This window comes from Lygodium microphyllum, chromosome 2 (genome assembly GCF_053477565.2).
Source record: "Lygodium microphyllum isolate KBCC chromosome 2, Lygodium_microphyllum_v1.1.10, whole genome shotgun sequence".
NCBI lineage: Eukaryota > Viridiplantae > Streptophyta > Polypodiopsida > Schizaeales > Lygodiaceae > Lygodium > Lygodium microphyllum.
Window position 1 is genome coordinate 67000711 of NC_141136.1, and position 27730 is coordinate 67028440.

General features: G+C 40.2%; 1 protein-coding gene across 4 annotated transcripts; it reads left to right on the top strand.

Moving 5' to 3' along the window:
* The first annotated feature begins 232 nt into the window (after positions 1-232).
* LOC148039839 (exopolysaccharide production negative regulator) lies at positions 233-27521 on the top strand. 4 transcript variants are annotated; one of them, XM_087694468.1, is made up of 7 exons: positions 233-866; positions 952-1253; positions 24236-24357; positions 26255-26380; positions 26532-26662; positions 26747-26832; positions 26920-27521. In XM_087694468.1, exons 2-7 carry the CDS (start codon positions 995-997, stop codon positions 27036-27038), a joined length of 843 nt encoding a protein of 280 aa, XP_087550594.1. In that variant the 5' UTR covers positions 233-866; positions 952-994; the 3' UTR covers positions 27039-27521. The 4 variants fall into 4 exon arrangements, with proteins under 4 accessions (XP_087550594.1, XP_087550576.1, XP_087550583.1 ...); XM_087694457.1 differs by having other exon boundaries at positions 238-566; positions 644-866; positions 26747-27521; XM_087694450.1 differs by having other exon boundaries at positions 237-866; positions 946-1253; positions 26747-27521.
* Positions 27522-27730: the final 209 nt, after the last annotated feature.

A 27730-nucleotide genomic window follows, 5' to 3' on the forward strand; every position in this document is an offset into this window, starting at 1 on the left:
GTGTCACATCCCCACATTTGCATTTTCGTGCATTTAACATTGTATTAGTCTAAATTACCAAAGTTTTTTAAATCTGAATTATATTTCTTATATCAAACCTCTGATGAACCATGTGACATGTTTTTAAACCCCGGTTAAAAACACTAATATGAAACGTCAAGAAAATCTAAGCGCGATGGGCTTAGGACAATATTATAAGCTTTTGGGAGGATTGGGCTGATAAACTCTTCACCTATATGTGGTGTCTCTCAGCAAAAGCTCGTGATATTGAACACTTACACTTTGCAAAGGTAAGGGTAACAGAGCTCCTTTGTTTTTGCATAACCATCCATCCAATACTAATTGGGAAGCCGATGATGACGAGAAGAGTCCATAGAGACACTCTCTCTGTTTGTCATACGTAGTGCAACATCCATCACTTCCCAGCAAGAAAGCTCGATCCATGCACCAGACATCAGGCCTGCACGAAGTGGGTTCAAGTAGGATCGAGCTGACATGGGATTCTCTCAGGTCTCGCATAGGCTGCGGCTCTTGTCCTAATGAAGACTGCTGCCAAAGGAGACAAGGTGAGCCTCAGAGGACAGTACCTTTGAATTCATTGCACAGGAATCGTGAAGAAGACGTTTAGTCTACTATCCTGCAGAATAGCGGTTGTTATACGCCCTGATCTCTTGTGAAGAAGATGTAGGCGAACCTTCTACAAGTGCTATCTTCCATTAGCTGTTGTGGAAGAGATGCAGGAGGACCTGCTGTAAGTGCTACAAGTGTCATCCTACCTTGTCTTTTGCGAAGAACGCGGCCTTCAAGAGGACAGTGCAATGGAAGATCAGAACTGCCGTGCTTGTTTACAGGCCCTCAGATAATAGGTCAGTGCACAGGAAGATCAGAACTCTTGTGGTTGTTTACAGGCTCTGGTATGATAGCCTTCTCATCTGCCTAATTTAGTTGCAGATGGAAGGGTGATGTCAGCACCCATGCTATTGCAGATCCCAAAATGGAAGAGGCTGTCGTCTTTTTTGGATTGCCTGTTGCTCTCTTCATGCTTGGAGTTCCTTTCTGGTATGCCATGGGAGAGTGCAAGCAGGATCGCCCTGCAGGAATCCACTTTTTTCGCTGGTTGTTTGCTTGTGCACTGATACTTGTGGCATCTACAGTAATTGGGCTTATATTTGGAATAGTAACAGTTATGATTGCACACGCACCTGCTCCTAGAGCATCTCAAGTTTTTACAGATTGCCGCATCCTGTCTTCAGGTAAATATAAGCTGAAATCTCAGCCCTTTGATCTTCCACACAACCTGCTTCACTGCATACATAATATTGTCGTGTCAATACTTGTATCAGCTCAAAACTATCTTAAATATAGCACCTAGTCAGGTTTTGCTTCTTCCAGCTGTTGTGTATTTGTTGCCGTGAAGTCCTATTCTAGCTGTTGATTTTGTACGTCTTCATTTTTTCATGTAATGCATTTAGTCTTGCTTGTTTAAGTAGGCGTTCTTTCTAATTTGCAGTCAGTTTGTTATCTTTGGTATTGTGCACTGTGGTGGACTAATTTCGAAGAGGGGTATCACATCTACAAACATCTAGAGAAGATGAGCTCTCTTCTTGGGCATATTAGAGTTGACTGCAACAATGCTATAGTATATTGCTGGGAGAAGTCTAGTGCTATATGGGCACTGGTGACCTAGGCACACATCTCTTCAACAATGACTACCTTTTTTGTCTTCTCTATTCTGTTCTAGACTAGCTTGTTTCTACATAAGACTGTGGCAACGAAAATACTTGGTTTCCTCGAGTTCCTCAACTGTCTCTCCATTTGACAAGAGGATGGGGCCTTTGAGGCTGAAGTTATTTGTCATGTCACTAGCAAAAGTGGCAAAAAGCAGGTTTTTGCTACATGTAGAAGTAAAGAGGAAGTTTGGGTGACCCTGTTGTCTGGTTAGAAATTCAAAGAGTTATGCACAACTGTGACTTCTGTCATGGCACAGCGATTGTGGAAGCATGTGACCAGACTGAAAGAAATTACGTGAATGAGAGAGAGAGAGAGAGAGAGAGAGAGAGAGAGAGAGAGAGAGAGAGAGAGAGAGAGAGAATGCTGAAGACTGAAGAAGAATCTATACAGCGGGTTGTTGGAGTATCACCAGCCAGAGCTCTCTCTCTCTCTCTCTCTCTCACCTGCAGAAAACCGAAAGCTAAATGTGTGAGACCCCAGGCAGGCTGGCTGTAAATAGCCCAAAATAAAATAATAAAATGCAGTAGGTTGGCCAGGCTGAAAAATGGCTGACTGCAATAAACTGATAAAAATAATAGTAAAATAATAAAAAACTGCTGCAATCGCTGCTTGGCTGCCATGTGGCACCTGTCCACCCTGCTCGGTTTGTCCAAACTGAGTAATAAATGCTGGCAACTGCACAAAGACTGTCAAAATCTACTCCAAACTGGGAAAATCTGCCCTAAACTGTCCTAACACGGCCCGTGCTCATCTTGGGGATGACCAAATCTCTAACATTGTCTCGTAGATCCTAGACATGGCATAAGGCTTAGGGATTTGGAATGCTTATGAAGAAAGGCCTGAGGAAGTGCATTGGTGAACAAATTTACCACATTATCCTTTGTCTTACAATACTCCACATCTATGGTCCTGCCTAAGAGCTTCTCATGAATGTAGTGATATTGTATCTCTATGTGTTTCGTCCTAGCATGAAAAATGGGATTCTATGCCAAAGCTATGCAGCTCTCAATATTACAGAGAAGTGTAGTAGCTCTTGGCCAGGAATATCCAAGCTTCTCCAACAACCTCCTAAGCCAAATAGTCTCACAAGTGGTAGTATAATTTGCTCAATACTTAACCTTTGTTGATGATAGGGCAGCTTTGGACAGCCTTTTGCTACTCCATGGGATAGCACCTATACCCTAAATGAAGCAATAACCCGTCATTGACCACACATGTGATCAACATCTCTAGCCAAGTCTGTCCAACCTTGTAACACCAAAGCTGAACCATTTGCACTTGTTGGATAAAATAGGTCAAGGTTGGGTGATCCCCCTCAGGAATTGCAATATCCTCAATGTAGCTTGCCAATGAACCTTCTTAGGCTCACTCATAAATCTTACAAGCAAACCAATTGGAAAGAATAAATCAATTTGAGTATTCAAGAGCCATAATCAATGACCCAACCAAGTGTTTGTCGTAGAGGAAGCATCTGCCAGTGGTGAATGTGCATGAGCCATAGCCTTCCAATTCGAATCTATGGGAGTAGAAATGGTTTGACACTGTTTTATCTCATAAGTAGTCGAGCTTCTACGCATACCACTTCTAAGAGAGATTTCTCTCTTAATTTGTCATTTCTCATGACCTAGGAAAAAATGAAGAAGTTCCAAATTCGTCTTTGCAAACTTCTATGCCATCTAGTGGATGCGTGGATGTAGAAATTTGGATTAGATGTAGATCTCTAATACCCCAACTTGTTTCGAAGGAATGAGTTTATCTTCTCATTCCAAGCACAAGGAGTCTATTTGAGGCCATAAAGGGCTATCCTTAACTTGTATACCATAGTGCTCTACATAGATCTCTTCCTTTAAGTCGTCGTTTAAGAATATGGACTTGACATCCAATTAGTAGATCAATCATCTCCTATGGCTAGCAAGAAGCTTAAATTTTTGAAATGTGGCCATAGGAGCTATGAGTGCAACTATATCATGGAAATCAACACCTGGCCCTTGTGCAAAACCCTTGGCAACTAATTGTGCCTTGTGCTTGTTGAGTGTGCCCTACTTGGTGTTAAAGATCCACTCGACTCCAATCACCTTATGAGGAGCAAGCCGAGGCACTAGATACTAAGTGTCATTTTGTTCAATAGACTCCAACTCTGGTTTTGTGGCCTTCACTAACGATCAAATTGCAATTCCTATCTAGCATGGCTAGGGTCATCAACCATAGTTAGTATAAACAAGCTTGGTGGAATGTGCTTGGTTCCTGTGAGAGCACTGTGGGCCATTCTGCGGTTGTCACTCCTTGGGAAGCCCCTTAATCTCTGCATCACGGAGCGTATCACGGGCCCAACAAGGAGGCTAATATTTTCCTCAGCACTTTGTCTCTCCTAAAGTCTTTGAAACATCCATCAGTGGGGAAGCCAATGGAGAAGCAAGCTCCTCATTTGTAGTGGAGCCTCAAGAGGCATAGGCTTTGGTGCCCAACTATCACTTGGATCTCCAAGAACAGGATGCTCCTTACCCCCCTCTGAAGGTGGAAATTCCATGAACCGTATATCTAGACTCGTGTAGACATCTCGTGAGAGGATTATATATCCTATACTCTTGTGACTGAGAGCTATAGCCAACAAATACCTATTTCTTGAAAGCTGGCTCAAACTTATCCCTTTGCTTTCTTGGAATGTGAATATAGGCATTATATCCAAACACCTTGAAATAGGAAACATTTGGCTTTAGCCTGAAATATGTCTCAAAAGGAGTCATACTTGTAACAACAAATGTAGGTGACTGATTTGGAATATGAAGTGTGGTGGCCATTGCTCTAGCCCAAAGACGTTGAGGTGTTTGCCAATGCTCCATCTTAGTTTGAGCTATCTCAATCACACTTCTATTATTCTGCTCTAAAATACAGTTCTCTTGAGGAGTGTTCATGCTAGTATACACTTGATGAATCCTTCAATTTACACAAAGCCAAGAAACAAGTCATTAGAGACAAACTCTCCGCCTTCGTTGGATCTCATTGTCTTAAGCTTCTTGCACGAATGGTTTTCCTTAGAGATGAGCCAATCCTTAAAACATGAGAAAGCTTCGGACTTTAGTGCGGAGAAAATATACCCATGTCATCTTGATGTAATAATCCACAATCAACATAAAATAAAGACTCCCCTTGAGCAACTCTGTCCTTATTGATCCACACAAATTTGTAGAGACTCCAAGGGTTCCTGTTGCCCTTCTCAAAGCCTTGCTGGGAATCATATCTCTATGCTATTTACCATGGCTGCAAGAGACACACGATGGATGACTAACCTTGACATCAGGCAATCCACACATAAGCTGTTCATGAGCTGTCTTTCGAAGGTACTTGTAGTTGAGGTGGCTGTATTGAGCATGCCATAGCTTGGACCGAGATTGAGATATAAGTAGAAGAGAAGTAAGGATTGAGGAACTCTGTATCTTATAAACATCATTCTCCTTGTATCCCTGGCAAAGTACCCTTCTCGTCTTTCCATCAAGAACTTGAAAGGAATCCTTGTGAAACTCAACCGTGAGGCCAAGTGCACAAATCTTCCCCATCAAATTGAGATGATATCCCAAGCTTGGAACGCAAAGAACCTCCAAAGTATGAGAACCACTATGCCTTTTGGAGTCTGTTGCATATCACCCTTACCCTATATAGAAACTAAATAATTATTACCAATCAGAATATGCCCATGCATTGGATGCATATGGGCAACACCATTTGGACGAGTTGTCATGTGGCTGGAAGCACCACTGTCCACAATCCACAATCCACTCATGAGACTGTGGGGCATCAATGTTGCATCAAATGGATCTTGCGAAGAAGCCTCAATAAACTCCAAATGTAGAAGCGTTGCTAATGAAGAAGCAACCACCGCTTCCGAGTCCTTTAGTCTTCTTTTCCTCCTTGATATCCTTCTTATCCTTATCTGGATAATCTTTCTTCCAATGGCTTGTCTCACCACAGACATGGCAAGTAGACTCCTTTTCTTTCTTCTTTTGCATTTGCTTCCTCTTCTTTTGGGAAGCTTGACTTGTAAGAGCCTCAAAGACCGTAGGACCCAAGTCCTCTCATTTAAGTCTCCATTCTTTTTGAAGTAATCAGGAGTAGAATGCAATTGTGATACTAGAGTAATCTCAATATTTTCATCAGATATCGGCTTGCTAGCATTTTGAACCTTCATTTGTATTTTTCGAAGCTTGTTCACATGCTCGTGCATGGAAATAGACTTTCTTGGATTCAAAGTCCGCATCTACACCACCTGCCAAATGTAGTAGTTCTCCCTATCTAGCTTTTGATCCTACGGAGGAGTTGGTAAGATGGGGACCTTCTAGTCCATAATTGCATGGAACTCCACATTGATTTTGGATGACATGGCTCCTGAATAACTTGCCCAAAACAAGGGTACCCCCCTTTGACTCTGAAAAGGCAGTTGCTAGGGCTTCTTGAAACCAAGGTACCCCCCTTTGACTATAAAAAGGCAGCTGCTAGGGCTTCTTGAAACCAACCTTCTCGGATAGGGTGGTAACAACCTAATTCAATAGTAATTATGATAAGTAATTAATTCACATAAATTGAAATGTATAATTCTTAAATTGTAGATGATGGACAACTTGTTGTCCCTAAGATTGGTGCCCCTTTTGGTATTCCTTTGCCTTTCATTGGAAATGGATGGAGCACAAGTGAGATTCACCGATCTTCTCTACTAATTCAAGTGCTACTTGCTGTCATTAATGACCGGCAAGTCTTCAAACCAATTTGCCCCTTGGTTTGCTTGGGGAATCGGTCTTCACTTTGCTCCTTGCGAGACAAATTTAGCCCAAATTGAAATTGGCTGGTTGGCCTCTTGAATCTCCCTAAAATTCTTCTATTTTAGTTGTTGGAATTCAAGTCTAGGCCTTCAATTTTGAGCATTGTCTTGAGGCAGTTGTCAAAACCCTAATTTTTGCTATAAATTAGAGTTTGCAGTAGAGATGAACCAAAATTGATGACTCAAATGGTTGGATTTTGCGGAGATAACTTGAGAGATGGCTAGAGGATGAAAGAGAATACTGAAGAGAGAGAAAATTCAAACTTTCATCGTGAGATAGTGGAATAAATCAGATGCTACCCTTTCTAGACAGCCATGAAAGTTGTCTCCACTCATGGAATACCCTGAATAGGATGTTGTTTGGCCTAAACAACTCTCAAATTGCTCACCTATTGTTATAGGCCTTCAAATAGTTAGTTCTAGCTTTTGGGCAGGTCTCCAATGCTGTAGAATAGTTCAACCACCTCTCCTTCCTCTCCAACAGCCTCCTCCTCTCTCACCATGGTTGGAATTGATTTCCATTAGCCCCAAAAACGTTTTTTCCACTTGCATGGGCAAGTTTTGCCAAGTGGCAGGGTTCTAATTCCATTTTCAGCATTATCTAGCTTATAAAATTAATTTTCAGAATGTTAATTTTGAAAATTAAATTAATAATTATTTTAGTGCCTAAAAAGATAATTTAATAAGCCAATAATTAAATTGGCTAGGCCATTTTGTCTCCCAAGTATCCTTAAGTAGTTATTGACCCTTAGATTGGCATTAATTGTTTGCTTGATAATTATGATATTTACTTATTTTTGAGGTTTAACATTCTATAACATGAAAAGAATACATATTTGAAGCTGAATATGACAATTAGTTAAAATTTCATGCAAGGATACATAAAAGAAATGGAGACAAGTTGAGGGCTGATAATGGCACACACCTCCACACATCTCCTCTTCCCCCTTGGCACTTGCCACGGGGACATGTATTTTTAATGCGTAGTTTTGGCATTATTAAGTTGTGCACATGTGAAGTAGAGGTAAAGGTTGGTGCCAATTTGGGTCTAGGCTATTAATTGGGCCATTAAAATGTCTAGTGAGGTGACATTGGGGATTGGGCATTAATTGATTTATTAATGCTAGTCCAAGCCAATTAATGTTTGGGAAGGCTAAATGTTCCATGGTCACTAACACATTAAATGTGAATTGGCACCAGCCAATTATTGGGTAGGGACAAAGGATAATTAATTAGTTTTTAGAAATGGAATTATGAAAATTAATTAAATAATACTGGAAGTTACATTTAGGAGTGACAAACTTACCCATGCAACTTGCAAGGCTGAGAGGCGGCTGTTGGGGTTGGTTGAGGCTGATTGTAGCCATTTTGAAGATTGAGGAGGCTGAAGAGACAAGAGAGAGGCTATAGATAGCAGGTGCCAACTGAGAAGAGTCATTCCCAGCCACCAGGGAGCAGTCCGAGACCAAGCAACAGCTACAAGAGGGAGATCTACAGCAGGCGATGGCATTCAGGGGGTGTCCAGAAGCTATCAACAGCATTTTGGCCCCCATTGGCATCAGGCAACAGCATTAGGAGCAGTCTGAGGGTGGTGGCAGCAAATTCAGCCCACTTCGTGTGACAAATCAGAAATTTCTCTCCTTAGCTTTCTCTCTCGTCTACTTCCTTAGCAAATCTCAGCCATTTCCAGCTTCAGTTAAAGAGCAATTGAAGATAAGCTGAAACCATAATGTACAACGACAATTAGGTTTTCCCAACTACCATGGGATCTATGCCCGATTACTAAAGACCCCACACTCAGTGTACCAGCTGAAGACAAAGAATTTGCAGCTGATTTAAGGGTTGAGCCCATTCTACATTTATTGTGGTCTGCATGTGAGAGGTTGAAGACCTAATGATGCTCGGATTGTAGGATAATCAAGGGGCAAATTAAATCCAAGAGTTGCTAGTCATTTTTGACTACCATTGTATTGAAGATTGAAGGACATCAGTCCATTTCTTGGCGTCCTTCAACCTTTTGGCAATACAAAATGGTAGGGGATACTAGTTGTTGGGGCCAATCGAGTGTTGGCTGTCCAAGATTATTATGTGTATTTTTTGTTTTGTGCATTTTATTACTTGTTGTAATTTGTAGTAAATCAGCTCATCTACCACCCTTGCCAAGAAGGAAAGTTGGTTTTAGAACCCCCACATAATGATCCATAGGCTGATTGTCCTTAGGCTCTCCCTCTAGGGTTATGTTGCCAAGAGTCATTTGTTAGCCTGCATGAAGTGTATTTGTTAGCCCTTGTGGTGTGTATTGGCATGTGCGAGGCATTTATTAGTTAGAGGGTTCTCCTCCTTATATTGGGGTAAGTTCTCAAGGGGATGATGGCCTTGATGATTGTCCCTTATGCAAAAAGTTGGTGGGGACACATGTCCTTTTTGGTTGTTTATGTTGATTAACATGCATGTGGATGATTTTCACTTCTAGCTGATCTATGCTAATTCATTGTGGCATCTACGTGTGCACACTTTGTAGTAAAGACACCATAGGAGTATTCTTGGTCTATTTATTTGGATTAATTGGACTATGGTAGTGCATATAACTGTGGATTTTGTTTCCACCAAAGAGCTTTGTTGACAATTCAATTGTTTCTAGACATATCTAAGAGCAAGTCAATACAATCATGTAGAAAAGATAAAAACCTATCTATTTTGTGCTTTATAACTTTTGTAAAGTTACATGGTTTACAATTTTCTTTATCACGTTGTATAATTAACCATTTGAAAGAATGAACTTGTTTACTTCTTATTATTTGTTTGAATATTTATAGTTGTTTTAATAGTAATTGCCAATAGACTCATCATTTCAATGCAAGTTGAGAAAAAGTTCAGATTTGTTTCTAAGTAGCAAGTGAGGTCATTTGCTTTCCCATCCTCGAGGCATGTTGTGAGGTCATATTATTTTAGAATATTTGACTTGGAAGAGAGTTGCATTAGTTAGGATAAGTATGATCTAGAATATTATCATAGCTTTGGAATTTAGAAATTGATCTTTAGCTTTTAAAAGTTTTAAGCATCCTCCAGTATGAATAGCCCTTAACTATGTGCAAAGCGAGCATATCTCTATTTTTAGGAAAAGCTTCCCATGCATCTCTATTCTTAGCAATCCATTTTCTTTCATTAATATAAGTATGGTCATGTAGAGTAGAAGCACTCTCTTTTGGATAGTTTGAAATTGGCTTATAAATTTGATCTATAGGGTAGTGAACATAAACTTATTGCACACACTACTCAATTTAACAAAGAAAATAAATGATACAGAACATGAGACCTAGAGCGCTCTTGCACAATAGATGGTTGGCCCTTGAGGTGAGTCCCCCTTATATTATTTCTTTAATAATGAAGATGAGCTTGTGCATGAACACTCGCATGTTGAGAAACTACTTCTTTAGTTTACACACTTCATTTAGGGTTTCGCACTGATAGCCCCAAAAAGGTTTGGTGTCTACATTTTGGTCTTCAATGGGCGCCCACACAGTGGTGTGCCACCCTATACACTTATGCCTATAAATAGACAATCACTTCATTCATTGTGAACACACACCACTTTAGTTATTCTTTATCCCTCTTCCTCCGTCACTCCCACACTCTTCCCTCTTCTCTTCACTACTGCCCATACCCCTATTGGAGGGCATCCTAGTTCATGGTCACCCTTTCTCTTCTCCTTCAAGCGCCCTATACCATCACTCAGGTCTTGCGTTTGGAGCTTTTCTAGCCTGGCGTCAGCATTTGCTACATTGGTGTGAGCTTCTTCTTCATTAGGCGTCATTTTGGATTTGCGTTTACTAGGTTGGAGGTCTCTCCCTTGCTTGATGTCACTCCTCTCGTTTGGTGTTAGCATCTTTGTACCTGGTGACCATCCTTGGCATTAGTCATTAGCATTTGGGTTGTTCTTGCTTTGCGTTTGCAGCTTATCTCCTTAGGCATTTGCATTTTGCAGCCTGGTGACTTCTTCATCATTTGGCGTCATCCTATTTCTCCTAGCGTCAGCTTCTAGGCTATCATCATTTGCGTTTGGCAGCTCACTCACATTTGGAATTTGTGTATTGTTGCCCAAGCCAGTCCTTGGCATCAGAGGGTTGCAGTTTTCTCCCTTGATAGCTAGTGATCATCCTCCTCATCTCCAACCATAGTTGTTAGGTATGAAGGTACAATATGGTATGGTATGATAAAATATAGTATTGAATGGTACCTTAAGATTTTATAAGGTACAATATGATATGAGTATGAACAAAAAAACTTGGTTTTTTTGGACTAAAGATAATAGAATAGATGTTTCAAGTCTAAATAGCAATGCTATTAGAGTATATAAGATGAATGCTTGAGGGTAATATGCCAAAACCTGATGCTGCATGCATAACATGTGCTACGGCTACCTACAACTTACAACTGCATAGATGGGAGTGGATACATCATCCATAAATGATCATACAAATAAGAGAAGTGTGGGCTTGAGAGAATGTTGAGAGAGAGGGAGAGGCTAGAGAGGGAGGGAGAAGGTTGAGAGAGAGAGAGAGAGAGAGAGAGAGGCTTGGGGGAGAGAGAAATAAGAAAGAAAGAAAGGAAAAAAAAGAAAGTTGTAGGCTTGAAGGAGAGTGGCCAAAAAGTGCCTATTTTTTCATATTAAATTGTACGACTACATATCATACCGTATCGTACTAGTTACAGAGACAACTTGTCTCTGATTGCATTAGAGAATTGCAGTTTATCCCCATGAAAGATGTCTTGCGCCTTTTAGTGATTACTTCGATAGCCCATTGCCCGGAGGATTGTGTTTAGCTCCATTCATTGTATAGATTTCCATAGGTGCTGCCGCTTGCTTCAGACAAGACAATGTAGTCATCTTCTGAGCTTTGGCTCTGTTGTATCAACTTTTATTCTCATAGCATGATTTAGTGTATCATCACAGCGTTCTTGTGTTTTTGAGTTTTTCTTCTCTCAGTGTTTGTTGTATACGCTCTATTTCTCCCCGCAAACTCTACTGTCTCTTTGCATCGTCACACATTTTGACACCGCCCACTTGGTCAACACGGTTGTCACAGGCTAGCACTCTTTTTGCTAATGATTCCTTGCGTGTCTGGTCATTCAATGGACTAGATTCACTCCAATCCCTATGTCCTTAGTTGCTCTTACCTACCTATATCAATGAGCTTTGAATTTGTCTCAATTACACATTCAAACTATTGTGTCGTCAAGAATATAGAGTTGCAATCACTCCAACGTTGACCAACATGACATTGAAAAATGCACCCGTAGTCTCTAGACTCTTACTGCTGCCAGATTACAATCAATGAGGAATTTGCATGAATCTTAGTCTTGGATTGATCCAATCCGTTGAATGAAGCCTCAACCCATTATTGTCCAATAATCTTAGAGCTTAGCCCTGTGAAGAAGACTTTGGAGGCACCGCTAGGGTTTGCAATGAGGAAACACAGAGTGTACGACCATGACAGAAGCACAATGAGACAAACACAGACACAAAAAGTAAAACTCAAATCCTAAATGCAAAACTCAAAACACAAACATAGAAACTCAAACACAAACAAAAAAAAGATTAAAAAGAACACAACTCTGAAGTAAATGAATGCTGTAAATGAATGTAAGAGTATACAGTGTACCCAAAGGGAGAGCAGTGTGTTAGAGAGCGACGTCCTCTTAGAGCTTAGCTTTGTGAAGAAGACTATGGAGGCACTACTAGGGTTTGCACCGAGGAAACACAAAGTGTACGACCACGATAGAAGCACAATGAGACAAACACAGACAGAAAGCAAAACTCAAACCCTAAATGAAAAACTCAAAACTCAAATATAGAAACTCAAACCAAGCAGAAGAAGGGATGGAAAGAACACAACTTTGAAGTGAATGGATGCTGTAAATGAATGTAAGAGTATATAGTGTGCCCAAGGGCAGAGCGGTGTGTCAAAGAGTGACGCTCATCGGAGATGGATTCCAAGTTTGTGATCACCAGTTGGAGTGTAGGATGAAGAGGATGCAATAAATGCAAGTGTCAATAGGGCCTGGAGCACCAAATACAAGCAGGACAGGTGTGGAAGAGGATTGGCAGTTGTGGCCTAAGATGGAGAATGCTGTTATTTGATGTAAGAATTGTCGCCTAGTATGAAAACACCAAACACAAGATGTAGATGCAGTTGCCAATGTTAGGCAGCTCCAATCACACATAGAGGAGGTTCAGAAGCTTGTTGCCAATGCTAATGGAGGAGCACTAGATGTAGAGGAAGGTGTGGCAGTAGTCACTAGGGATGGATAACTACGTGTGTGGACTGATAGCTGAAATCTACACTCAAGGGTGAGAGACTTGCATAGATAGGATTGAGACTAAATGGGGGCAACTCATCTATTTATAGATGAGGATGGACCCTCCCAAATTAGGGTTCATTGAACTCTCTCGAATCACTCTCCGTTTTAGGGTTTTCATTAAAACCCATTTTGCCCAAGGCGTCCCATCCCAAAGCAGCCAGGGCATCGGACAAAGGGTGCACAGTGACTGCTAAGTGGCCTACCAAGACTATGAAGGTGGATAAACCGCCGGTGGAAACAACTTAGGATCCATCTAGTGGTGCTTTGCTTAATGAGTCTGCTACATGTTGTGAAATGCTCATGCAACAGGTGTCACTTGGATAGTGTCCCTCATTGTGAAATTGTTCACTTGTCCAAGCGTCCTAGTACAAAGAAGATGAAATCATGCAATACAAAGTGTGAAGGTACAACAAGGGGGGGAAGGCTGATCTCGAAGAGACAAGTGCCGAAACCTATAGAATACCAAGAAGAATAGGAAGTCCCTCTGAACTTGGAATGGCGACGCCGAAGGAGGAAGAGGAGTCAAATATCGGTCTTCGTGTGGTGCTGAGAATCATGATGAGAAGAAGCATCGCGATTGAAAGAGCGTGGTAGAAGTCCCTGCCATAATGCCATCAAGAGAGATACTATACGATCCGCTGAGGGAGGGGAAGCCTTCATGCTAGTAGAAGAGCAAAACTCCTAGGAAGATAAAACCATGAAGGGAACGATGTGCATCTCATGTCTCTAGCCCAGGTAGGACTAGGCAAACTTGCATGTTAGCACTGCATTGAAAAGAAATTCTACAAAAGAGAGCAAGATTTGCAATCACAAAGGTCAGTAGTGAGATGCTCTAAAAATAAAATCGAAATAGAGAAATTAAGTGAATGAAAAAGTGCAAGAATGCAAATGTGTGTGTGTGTAAATGTAGTGGAAGACTTAAAAATGAAAGGAAAAAGTTGACTTCTATGGGCTTGACTCTATAGCCTAAAGTCCTAAGAGTGTGACAATGAGAAAAACCTAATAGGTGGCTACCATTGCGTATACCCACTAGTAGGTAGTTGCTAGTGAAAAGCTTAATGAGGTGTTAAGGTAGTCCTAAAAGAAGGTAAATGTGATGTGGATGCATAAAATGCAATGGGATCGATGCTAGTAGACCAATTAGTCAATCCCTCAAGAGTAGAGAAGGATGGTCATTGAGGTTTTTCGTGTGTCACATGCCGAGCAACTGTGGGGGTTGAAGGAGCAGATGGGACAACAGCGGGAGGCGTAGCCCCACTAGACTGTGTAGTTATAGTAGTTTGCTGTGGTTTTGTAGGAGGAAGACCTTGGGTCTTTGTACGACACTCCTCATCCACATGGTGTGACCTTTGACAGTGTGTGCAAAACCTATTTTCTTAGGAATTTATTGCCAAAGGGGTCTTGTTTCTTTGTCTCTGTTGGAGGAAGAGGTGTCACCCTTGTTTTGACTTGCCTTCACATCTTGCGAGTTTTTGCCATTGATGGTTTACGCTCCCGAAGAAGAGGCAACTAACCCTTGCACCTCTGAATAGATGTGAGTGGAGGACTTCTTGTGGACTTGATCATGCGGCCTCGTGTAATGCAAGAAGTGGCACTCAAACTCGTAGAAGGTCGGCAATCTAGGAAGTGAGATAATTGGCTAGATAAAATGGAAGTATTTGTCGGGTAACTTGTTCAAGAAGAACATGACTTGATTATCGTTTGACTTTTGAGAGTCAATAGTGGCAAACTTGGCTAGTAACCGCCGATTTTCGGCCAACTTGACTTTCAAATCATCCCCTTTCTTAATGGAAAACTCTTGAAGCTCAAAGTCGATATTTATATGCTGAGTATAATGTTTGGCCGCATAGTGGTTGATGAGATGACTGCAACTTTTCGATGCGAGAGGAAAGTACTGTAATTGAGAGTGAAACTTAGGAAAAAAAACCCTACATCAACTCGACATTGGCTGTGGCATTGTGAGCTCTCTATTGACGGATGTAATAGGATGCTATCACCTAATGTAGGAACTGTTGCCTTTTGTGAAAACACCAAATGCAAGTTGTAGATATAGTTGCTAATGTTAGGCAGCTTCAATTGCATGTAGAGGAGGGTTAAAAACTTATTGCCAATGCTCATGTCATGAGGACCTTTATTTTTGAAACCTCACTTAACATGTGGATTAATTTTTAATCACATGGTTAAGTAAATGTTGCACATGTGAGATACAACTAGGGTTAGAGTAAATTTATGAGCATGTGACCCGAGAAAATCAGAGGATGTCAAAGGCAAAAGTTGCTATAAGTTATGCCGCATAGGTACTTGGTGGTATCTGGTGCCAGTTGTTATCCCAAGTCATTCATTTGGTCATAAGTGTTAGTTGGTGACACTAGAGAAGTGTTTAATGGTACCTAATACCAATCTGATGGTCAAAGATGACGCAGAGATAGTCGGGAATGGAAGTTGCCTAGCCAATTTAATTATTAGTGAGTCATATTATTTTTTAGGGCACCAAAATAGTTATTAGCTTAATTTTCAGTATGTAAAGATTGAAAATTAATATTTAATTATGGATAATGTTAGAAAAACCATTTGGGAAGGATGCCACTTGTAAAAAATACCCATTCAAGATTGAAAAACGGCTTTAGAGATTGGAGACAGGCATTTTAGTGTATTCAACTTGCAAGAGAGAGGGAAGAGATGCTGTTGGCCTGATTTGTAGTCATTGGAGGACCTTTTGAGGCAGCTAGGGGTAGGAGAAGACAAATCAACAGTAGGTGACAACATCTACAGGCTGTTGAGACAAGGCAACATAAGTAAATGATTGATTTTCTTCAGTTCTTTGCATCTACAAGCTGTTGAGACAGGGCAGCAGCAGTAAATGACAGATTTTCTTCAGTTCTTCGAGAAGAAAGTTTGAATTTTCTCTCTCCTCAGCATTCTCTCTGATCTCCCAGTCTTTCTATAGCCTTGCTCTGAAGATTACAGCATTGAGATCACCAAAGATTGAGAAATCTCAGATTTCTTTGCTTTAAACCCTAATCTGCAAGAGAAGCTAGGGTTTAGCAGAAGCCTTGGGAAGCGTGCTAGATATTGGAAGCGCCAAGACTTGGATACAACAGGGCTGAAACTATTTTTGGTCAAATTTAAGTGGAAGGACTAGCAAATCAATGAATTTGGGGCATTTTCCATCTCCATCAAATTGGGTGAAGGCCAATTGATTGCCTGAATCAAGGGGCAAATCAAATTGAAGACTTGTTGGTTATTTGGACAGCAAAAGTGGAGTTGGAATATCGAAAGGGATTGGGAAAATTTCATTGTATATCAACTTCTTCTTCGATTAAGTTAAATAAATACTGAAAGGGGCACCAATTTTGGGGCCAGCTGGATGTCCATTGTCCAAGATTGTAAGTTAATTTGCATTTCTCAATTTTGTAATAAATGTTACTGTTGTAACTAAGTTGTAATTAGGGAATTACCACCCATCCACGGAAGGAAGACCGGTTTCGGCTTATGGAGGAGCGCTAGATATAGAGGAAGGTGTGGCAACAGTTGTTGGGGCTGCATATCCACGTGTGTGGATTGATGGTTGAAATTTGCAGTCAAGGGTGAGAAACCTAATAGATGGGATTGAGACTGCTGAATGGGTGCAATGCATGTCTATTTATAGATGACGATGGATCCTCCCAAATTAGGGTTTCATTGAACTCTTTTGAACCGCTTTTTGTTTTAGGGTTTTTATTAAATTAAGCTCGTTTTGGGGCTGTTTAAGTGGCTAATCACCATAGAATGCATTTCTTAGCTCAACAAGCCCTAACAAGTGCACCCTCAATTCACTGTCAAATTGAAGTGATTTAGACTTGTAAACCTACTGCCCATAAACTCAAATCTCTCACATACATTTTCCCTAAGATTGAATGTTGAATTTAATGCTTTCATTGGTTGGAAAATTAGACTTGCATGTCTGAATATGGTTGCCCTAATGTCTATCTTGAATCTTCAAGGATTTGGTGAGTCGCGGTCCTAAACAAGAGGCAAATTGTGGGTTTTGGTTGGATTGTCTTTAGTAAGCAATTCTACACCCAAAAAGCCCTAATTCTGATTTGCTGTGAAACAAAGGTTGTAGAACTTGAGAGAGAGAGTGAAAGGAGAAGAATGAGATTGATTTTTGGCTGTCTAGCACCTTGAGATGGCTAGAAAACATTCACCTCTTATTGTTTTTGTTGCTACAACTCCACAAACTTGGGCTGCTCCAAAAGTGAGAGAGAAAGAGAGAAATAGAGTGCCAAATAGCCAATATCAACTTTTTAAATGGATAACAAGGTGCTCGCTAATTGGATCACGTTTTTGAATCTTGATTAATGGGTAATTAATGACTTGATGATTAATAAGAAGTAAGTTGCTTATTGGATCAAGCTTAAGCTTAGGGCTTGCTTAATAGTTTAAGTATCCTAAGTGAGTTGCTTATTGGGCAAAACTTTCAATGTAACCTAATTCTAAGGTGCAACCTTTTATCTAATGAAACTTTCACAACGTACCCTGTTTCTTTTACCTATCTTGGTATCACATAGCTTGTACACTTATCCATCGTATGCCCGATATAAAATCCTTCACTATCGGTGCAATGGCCATTGTGCCAAGAGCTAGGGTTATCAAAATTAGAGTTCGTTTTAATCAAATCATTAAGCTCTTTTTTTATTTTGGTAACATGGTTTCTTCAATTTGTGTCTTTCCCATAATACAAAGATACGCACATATCCATAACACAAACATACATGCGAAGCTGTAGTGAGTATACATGGGAGAAGCCTCATTATAGTTCCATGAGCTTCTTGTGGTTTTTTGCATGTTATTATGTCATGTAATAGTAATAGGAAGTAGGTGGTTGTAAAACCAGCTTTTCTTCTCGAAGCGGTTAGTAATGACCTGATTAATTAACAATTATAGTAAGCATAAAATTCATATAAAATGAAAATGTAAATGTTACCACTTAATCTTGGACATTGGACATTAGGTTGGCCCATTGATGGCCCTTGCGGTATTTCTTTAACTTCTATTGCAAATCGATGGAGTACAATTGAGATCCTCTGATCTTCTCCGCTAATCCAAGTGCCTATTATTGTCAAAATTGACCAACAAGCCTTCAAACCAATTTGCCCCTTGGTTTGCTTGGGGATTGACCTTTACCTCGCTCCTTGAAAGTCAAATTCAATCCCAAATTTGATATGGGTTGGCTGGCCTCTTGAATCTCCTTGAAATGGTTTAATTTTAACTGTTGGAACTTAAGTCCTAGGCCCTCATTTTTGAGCATGCATCGCAAGGTGGCTGTCAAACCTTAATTTTTGCTGTAAATTAAGATTTACAGCAGAGTTTTTTCAATATCTCCACCTTTGATGACTCAAATGACTGGATTTTCTTGAGATAACTTGAGAGATAGCTGTGGGATGAGAGAGAATATGATAGAGAGAAATTTTAGAGTTTCATTGCGAGAAAGGCTGAAAAACTATTGTTGCCCTGCTTAAACAAGCATGGAAGCTGTCATCTACAACTTAGGACCACCAGAAAGGCTAATGTCCCCTCTTGTATGTTGTCACTTGCACCAAAAGGATCTTGGACTGTAATCACCTATACTTGGAGAGCCCCAGATTGCTATCACTTGTTACCGGATTGGTTTCTTGTGGTTGCAAATCACATTAGTAGCATCTCATTGCTTTCTAACAGTCTCCTCCTCTCTCACAATGGTTGGAATAGACTTCCACTAGCCCCCAAAAACGTTTTTTACACTTGCATGGGCAAGTTTTGCCAAGTGGTAGCCTTTTAATTTCATTTTTTCAACATTATTCAGCTTATTAAAGTAATTTTTAGAATGTTTAATTTTGAAAATTAATTTAATAAATATTCTAGTATGTAGAAAAATTATCACATCGGTCAATAATTAAATTGGCTAAGCCAATTTATCTTCCAAGTATCCCTGAGCATTAGTCCTTAAATCAACATTAATTAATTAATTAATTGCCTAGTCTTTAATGTCACTAGTAACATTAGTGGCCAATATATTGGTATAGGCCAAAATTTGACACTGGATTAGTATTTGTTACATATATGGGGGAGTTTCGGAAACAGGGGAAACGGAAACGGAAAAAATTGGAGTTTCAACGAAATTTTGAAAACGGGAAAACGGCGTTTTGGATTGTACACTAAAATAAATACAGTATTATGTGGGTATGTAAATATATCAATGCCTACAACAACATGTACCCAAATTTTATACAAAACTTTTGAGTGCATGTCATATGATTGAAATCATGATTCATTACACATGTCATGACTCACGAGTAAAGATTGAAGAGTCAAGACTTAATGGTTGAAACTTAAGACAGCTTAAAACAATTAAGACTCAAATTTCAAAACTTAAGGCAACAAATGAATTATAATTTATGACTCATAAATTATCCATGATCTAAAGAGCAATGAAGACTGACATCAAGAACAGTGGAGACTGATATCAAGAACAATGGAAAAAGAATCAAGATGCATAATAAGTGAAATCAAGATACAATGATAATGTAACTATGTCATGTGAATAATCGATTAAAACTCCAAAGTCCAGTGAGCACTGAGCACTGTGTACTAGTCTCTAGACTCTAGTAACTATTGAGTAATAAATCAATGAATAACTGACAACTGTAGTCTGGACAACAAGGCACGATGTCTTTGTTGGGAATGCATGCCAAGTGGTCTTTCACACGTGTTATGCTCCCCGATTTCTCCAATCCACAATAGTTGCATTGCCACTTCTTTGATCCACCAGAGCCCTCTTATCCCTTGATTGGAGTGACGTGTCTCCAATATTTATCTGGCACCATGATTAGCCTTAAGGTAAGGAGGAGGAGGAGGAGGAGGAGGAGGAGGAGGAGGAGGAGGAGAGGAAGACGAAGAAGAAGATGAAGAAGAAGAAGAGGAGGTGCAGGAGGAGGAGGAGGAGGAGAGTGCCCCGAGGACCACAGGATGCCGAAATGCCGGGGTCTGCTGTTTCCGTTTTAGTCTGAAACGGCAGGTCCGTTTTGGTAGCCTCAAGATGCTGTTTCGGGGTACTATGATATGTTAGCCATAATTTATTGCAACTTTTACCTTTGGCACCGACTAATATCTCCGGGTTTTGGGTCCCACACTATGAAATAATTAACTTACACCTCACATGTACAAGTTACATTAGTACATTTGATTACATATATTTCCCCCCTCGATCGGAACGGAGTGTAATCAACTTGTATCTAGCGCCATTTTCAGCCAAGGCCAAAAATGTTTTAAAGCATGCAAACACTTTGGATTTGTGTTTCAAAGCATATGCCCAACAATGACGAGTCATGTCATTAATGAAAGTAACAAAATACAAGTACCCTTCGATGGATTTGACAAGCATAGGCCCACAAATATCACTATGCACAGGGTGTAATTTTTGATTAGCACGCATAGTGTCACCCTTGGGAAATGAAGCACCATGCATTTTGCCAAGTGCACAATTTTCACATACATTGTGAGTAGATGCTTTTAATAGAGGGAGATCAAGAACCATAGTTTTCTTCTTAGACATAGCAAATTGCTATAATTAAGATGACCAAACTAAGCATGTGTCATCTACAATGGCGGCATCAACATGTAATGCATCCTGCGATATTGCCCTCTTATATAAATAAAAAAGCTAATAAAGTCTATTGTACAAGGTACCGGTGACAATGAGTGAATCCCTATCACTATAGTCATAAACATTGCATTGATCCATGTGGAATTCGACCACAAAACTAGCGCATGCAATGGTTGAATTGAAAGCAAGTTTTTTTGAATGCGTGGCACATACAAGACCTTCTTAAGCATGATAGTTTTCCCATCCACTGTAATAATGGGAATTTGACCAATGTCTTGAATGGCATACAAAGCATTGTTTGCACATATAACCGATTCCCCTTTTATACATTTGCATATGATACAAACATCACAAAAGGGCTTTATGTGCTTAGAAGCGCCACTTTCAAACTACTAAGTGCTGCAATTTTTAGCAACTGAAAGACCATGCTCATGTGAAGAAGGATCTTACGAACAACGCACAAGAAAGACATAAGATTGATCAATGTCCAAGTTTGCCAAATGTGCCATTGCATCCTTTGCATTAGCTGAATTTTCAGCAACACTCGTGCTCGATTGTTTCTTCTTTTCATTTGCCATCCTCTTCTTGCATTCTTCAATTATATGCCCATTCTTTTTGTAAAAACTGCATCCCTTTTTCTTAGCACCATCATCCTTGTTGCTTGAGGAGTATATAGAAGAAGCTATTTTGCCTTCTCCTTTGGAGTTTGAGGGCTTTCTTGACTTGCATTTGTTACGATGGCTGGCTTCAAATGCTTGGTTATCCATACTTATATCAAAGCGATTCAATTGTGATTGCTCTTCTTGCAGCAATAGTGATACCAATGCAAGAGATGCATTGGGAATGATTTCTCAATGTTAGCAAGTTGCTCTGTAATGTCCTTGATGTGTGTAATGTAGGCATCCACAGAATCACCCTTTGTCATGTGCTCCATCTCAAGGTGCTTATGCAAGTAGGCTACACAAGCCTCATTGCGCAATTGATACAGTGAGGCAAGCTTAACCTAAGCATCCTTGGTTGTTGTGCATGATTGAATATGCGGGATAACTTGTCTCTTGCACGAAAGTGCAATCAAAGCATGAGCTTGGGTAGCATGCCCGTCCCATCTCAATTGATTTGCTATGGAAGGGGAGGAGGAGCTGGAGTTGAATATCCATTGGTGAATATGGATGAGCTGGAAGAACTTGTGACATTTTGTGTAGGATATGTAGACCGAACTTCTGAATCATATATATAACCTTGAAGCTGCTTGGCAACTAGTACATGCTTTATCATGTATGTCCACATGGGATAATTAGTGCCATCTAATTTGTTTGAGTCCCCAAACATGTTGAGCAAATCATTTGCTTGGCCATTTCTTGTTGAAATTATTGGGGTTTTTTATTTTTTCCGGGTATAACCAGTTGCTGTCCCAAGAACAAATGCAGTTGTAGCACAAAAATAAAGCAAAGAAAAGACCAAAAACTCACAATTTTTTGAAAAATTTATGGTGCTAATGAAGAGGGGTTTTTTATTTTTTCCGAGTATAACCAGTTGCTGTCCCAAGTACAAATGCAGTTGTAGCACAAAAATAAAGTAAAGAAAAGACCAAAAACTCACAATGTTTTGAAAAACTTATGGTGCTAATGAAGAAATTGTAGTTGAAAGGGCTCCAACGTGCACAAATGTCAATGTAGAAGGTGTAATTGGCCTCAATGTCGATGAATTTGGGAAAATTTCTCAAAACCCCTAAATTTAATCGGTGAAATTTGATGAAATTAAAGCTCGAATGTGAAAAGCTTCAAATTTTGGCCCAAGACCAAGCAATTTCTGAGCAGTGACTACAGATTTCCTAGAATGTTTGTGAGATTCAGGGTTTATAGGCAAAAGCCTCAAAATTTTGGAAGAAATTGGGATTTGTTGCAAAATCCCCAAATTTTGTACTTGTCAAGGGCATTGTGCGTGAACGGGAGCAATTTTAAGTGGTTTAATGTTGTTTAAGGTTTGGGGAACAATAATAATTAAATAGGTGATTGTTGGGGATGTCAAACGTTAAATTTGTGCAGACTGTTAAGTGACGATGACGAGGCACAACTGTTGGTGCTTTAAGAGTGGACGGGCTGTTGGACATGGGCAGATTCACGACTGTAGGCATGATGTGCCAAACTATTGGACAGAGGTGACACGTCAAAGGCGGTGTGTGCAGTGAATTGACTGTTGGGAGGACTATCTAGGTCAAGGCGCAAACAGTGCAGACAGAAATAGCCATTGGTTGACCGAGCTATCGGCTAGAAGTGATGTGGCTGTACTTGGTGGGGATTGGTCAATGCCTCGTTTGATGTGAAGGTTTCGGGTCAGCGCAGTGTGCGGAGTGACAAGCAAGAGTTGGGCAGTCAGTGCAGGCCTAAGCGAATGCTATTGAGGTGAACGATGGCATGCAATACAAGGAACACAGTAGGCAGTTGAGCTCGAATTAATGGTTGCACGTAGACAGAGAAGAGGGAGAGCAGCCAAGCTCAAGGCTCAATGGCAACTATGGCAGCACGCGAGGAAGGCGGCGGCGATTGAGAGGTATGGCTTTGATACCACTGTTAGGTTAGGGTTTAGCAGCATGCGCGCACACACACACACACACACTCATAGTGAACAAGTGAACAACAAGAGAGAAGAGAGTGCTGGAGCCTGGAAGGTCGGTTAGGTTAGGGTTCAACAGCACACGCACACTCACACACACTCACACACACTCACACACTTACAATGAACAAGTGAACATCAAGAGAGAAGAGAGTGCTAGAGGGCCACATCCACTATGTGAGAATGAATGAAAGTGCAATCCCAAGGAAGTTCCACATACATTGATGGGTGTTCACACAGGGAAAAAACCCTTCTCCAACTTGAAGGTAAAAAGTGCCCATGAGATAAGGGAGCATTCGCACTAGAACATAGGAGGAACACGATAAGTGTGATACGAGTCCTATGTATAGAGCTTCTTAACTGCCCTAGGGCTAGGGTTTGCACACACTACAAGACTGATTGTCCTACCTTTCAGGACATGTTTCAGATTGAGTGACCAAATGGTCAATGGTCATTGGTGAATGGCCATTGCCGTGAGTGCCCATCTAGGAGGTTCAAGGATGTAATACTAGGATACTTAAACAGTTATCTAGATTTTGAGTCAGCTCACTACTAGAGACACCCTAGAATTCCTAACTCTAATAGTTGTATGGCTTCTAACTAGACAAGCGGATCCATCTTAGCAGTTAATTTGAGGGATTTGGAGTTCATGGAGGTACAAACCCTTCTTTTTGGAGTGATTGGTGATGGGTTCCTTTCAGCCGATGTAGACTACGATTGGGAAATAGATTGCACAACTTATGATTGAAAGCACAAATTGGTTTGGGTCTGCTGCTTTGTTTCTGTTACTTGCATGGTGGTACTTCCTTAATTATGTTGCATTGGCTAGTGATTTGAAGTTGTCAGTGTTTTTACTGCTACAAGTTTTCTTTTTATACCTTATGGATTGCAGATGTTATAGAACTTTATCTTAGTAGCATCTTTGTGTGATCAAATGTGCACACATTGAGATGCTTGGTTGCTTTCATAGACTGCCTGATATGTCTTTTGTATTGCATTTGTCAGTCTGCTGGCAATGTATTGAATTAGATAAGTGTAGAGAAAAGGGCCAGAGATGACAGTTTTGAATGTGACTGATCCCAGGGTGGTTATAGGTATTGATCTACGAGCAACAAAGTTATGCCTGCCACAAGTCCATTCAGATGCTCACAATTCCTTGAATATGCATTCCAAATTTCGTTGCTATTTTGAGTATTATTGGGCTTCAGTTTTCAAGGTAATATTTTTATCGTAAATCCTTTTCTTTTGAAAGGAGGCTAGGTTTGCAGTAGCAGTTCTATTTCTGTCAAGATGACCAAGCCACGGTAAACAAGGTTGAGATGTCCATCCATTTGGTGCTTTTGGATGTTATCATCACTTTGAAGGGTCAAGGGTAAGTCTCAAGGGGCAAAGACCATGAATATATGAAGCTAGGTTATAATCTTTTCTAAGGTATAAAGCTCCCATCTGAGGCTAGGTGTCACCTCATGAGGATTGTTTTGGCCATAGATACAGAAGCACAGACAGAAACAGGAATGAAACAGATAGAGGATTTTTTAAAATGCACGAGAATGGAAATGCCACTTCATAGGGGGGAGGGGTGAATGTCTGGAGGACTTTGCAGCATTAAACTTTAACTACTAATTTAGACAAACTCATGACTTATGGTGTTATGGCTTACAAATGGGACAAATTAGAGTCAAGATCTTGGCTAGTTTCATTGTTATGAAAGGTGATTGAACAAATTTCAGACTGAAACTTCAATTTAGCTTTTACTTGTTAATGTGGAAAACATACATAATTTTTGTGCCTGTCACTCTCCATTCTCTTAAAATTGATATTATGTAGATTTGCAGCGTTTTTGTCTTGTAATGTACAGGAGACAGGATTAAAGACTCTCCAAAATTGGTTCTTTAATCCATATGCCAAGTAGTTCATGGTTCTTCTGTGTAGTCCCCTTCCCTAGAAATTACTCCCTAAAGGTTCACCTGGTTCTTGATTTTAAAATTGATTTGGGAATGAATATTCCAAGTTAGGGGAGGTGAAATTCATTGAAGATGGTCAATGACGCGTTCTGATCTTCAGCTATTGCATCACCCATCATATCATCTGTGGTTGTTAGATATATGCCAAGGATTCTTGTGGTGCAACCTTTCCGAGTCTTATGAATGGCATTTCTAAAAACGCTCACTATCATCTACCTAGCTGATCTCTAGTTGTGCCATTGAAGATGTTAAGAATGGCTAATGATAAGCTTTACATTGATCCTAATATGGTGCGGGGAGATACTGTTTCAGCTGATGGTGTGGATTAAAAGTTTTCAAAGAATCACAGTCCATGCAAACTTCCCGATGTCACTTATTTTTGGAACAGACACCATTGCAAAGGATGTTATGGCTGTTGATCGAAACAATTGTGAAGCTAACTTCAAATGGCAAACAAAAATTTCAGGACTGCTGCACCTCTAAATTTTTCTCGAGACTATCTCTGGTTCCAATTGGTCCTCTTCTTTATTGTCAAATAGAATATATGGCAAGTATATTGTGAATTTGTGGGTTGCATATCATTCCTGTCCTGTCTAACTTATGTGTTTTCTCTTCGAGGACTTGATACACACAGCATTTAAATAAAAGTTGCTGCAGACTACAGTTATTTCAAGGCACATTCCACATGTCTTAAACTATCCTGTTGCATGGATGTGTTAGTTGCTGTAGTTTTCCTCTTTCAAGGGGCTACAAGCTGTGCATCTGTATCGCAATTCCACAATTTAATATGGTAGTGCAGATTGTTTTTGAAACCATTTTGTAGGCCTTATTCTAGGCTACATTGAGGCGTATGACAGGTTGAGCTGTGGGTTCGTCTTCTTTTAGATTGTGAGTCATGTCTTTTGCAGCTTGTTTTCTGCAACGTTAAACAAACTCTAGTGAGTTCCTATCATTGATTCCTGAAGGAATTCTCCTTTTGTCTGGACAATTTCTTTTCCTTTTTGTTAGTCCAATTTTCTTCACAATATAAAAGTATTTAAGTTTAGTTATTATTGCATAAGTTGCAGTTTTTGAACTTCTGTAGTGTCTGGTGCATCGATATTATTGCATTTTTAGTGTGTTGACTATTATATAAGATCATGCTTGTAGGTGGAGTTCAAGCCCTATCTATCAGGGTTGTCATATCAAGCAGCTATAGAGATCCCTCGAGAAGCGCTGCCAGCCTACTGCAGGCCTGGATTTGGTTCTGTATGGTCAGTTAAGGGGAAGTACCAGGTGTGGATGAGTAAGCAGTCATCTCATGTATCCCTTGAATCAAACTAGAAGGCATCAATTTTTTGAGTGAGGTCACAATAGGAATAACCGGCAAGGTTTCCTGTATTTCGACTTCAACATTTCGAGTTTCTGATGAATCCCTGTTATGCAGGTTAATGGGACATACCCCTGTAAATATACTCCTGGAAAATTGGAAACAGTAGAGATTGATGAGGAGTTATTTCCAAACTGTAGAGCTGAAGAGGTTCATACCTTAAAGCTAGTTAAGCAAATGTGGATATTGTAAGTACCCAGACTATCCATTTTTGAGTGGACTCCAGTGCTGCTCTTTGTCAATGATTTATCTAATCTGATGACACTCGACAGGCTGTTTCATTCAGAACAGTGGATTTTTTCAACAACTTCCCAAGCTGGTCTTATGTTCTGGAAGACTGGAGCTTCTGTTGTCACTGGTGCATTTTCTGCCATACTCGTTGTGGGGTTTGTGAAAACAGTACGCCATGTGTGGCTGATGATACTCCGATGGAATGAATTTTCAGATTCAGACCGTTGCCTTTTTGAGAAGAGAGTGCAGATAACCTGTGTATTTGTGGCCACTTTATTTGGTGCTATCTGGTATAGTGGACAGATCTTAGATCTTTATTTGCGTTTACATTGAGATGATTACATGAAGTGGAATAGTGGTCTCGTCAGGCTTGATATATGATGGATGTTACCATGATGTGGCTTTTACCTAGTTGCCAAATATCAATGTCATGAGCATTGCTACCTCTTTTAACATCACTGCATTCTGGGTATTGCCACAAAGTGGATTTTATCTGGGTTGCCAAATATCAATGTTATGAGCATCGCTACCTCTTTGTAAGCCACTGCTTGTCTATTTATCAGGTGACATCTGGTGCAGAAAGGAAAATAATCACTCTTTGAAACACACATGGAAAATCAGGTAGAGACCGCATGCTCCTTAAGGTATCCGAACGATCAGATCCTTCATCCAAACAGGTTTATTACCCTATGTAGTACTTCAAACGCCCTTTGAATGATGAAATATGTTTACAAAGATGAATCAGAGCTTAATTGTTGTGGTCCGTTCATGGTTCCTGAATTTACCTACTATTGAATGATACAAAATTTACTCGTCTGCTACCTTGCCCTTGCTTCTTAATGTTGTAAAATAGGACTGTTGGCTCGAAGGGGGTTTGTTGTCTGTGTTTTGTGCATTTGTGCATATGAACAGCTTTTCAGGGCCGAAGATAATAGTGGGCAACAGATAGGATTCCCTGTCAGTCAAAGTTGAACATGCTTAACATGCTTAAGCACAGGCTGCTATTGGTGGCTAAAAGGAAACAA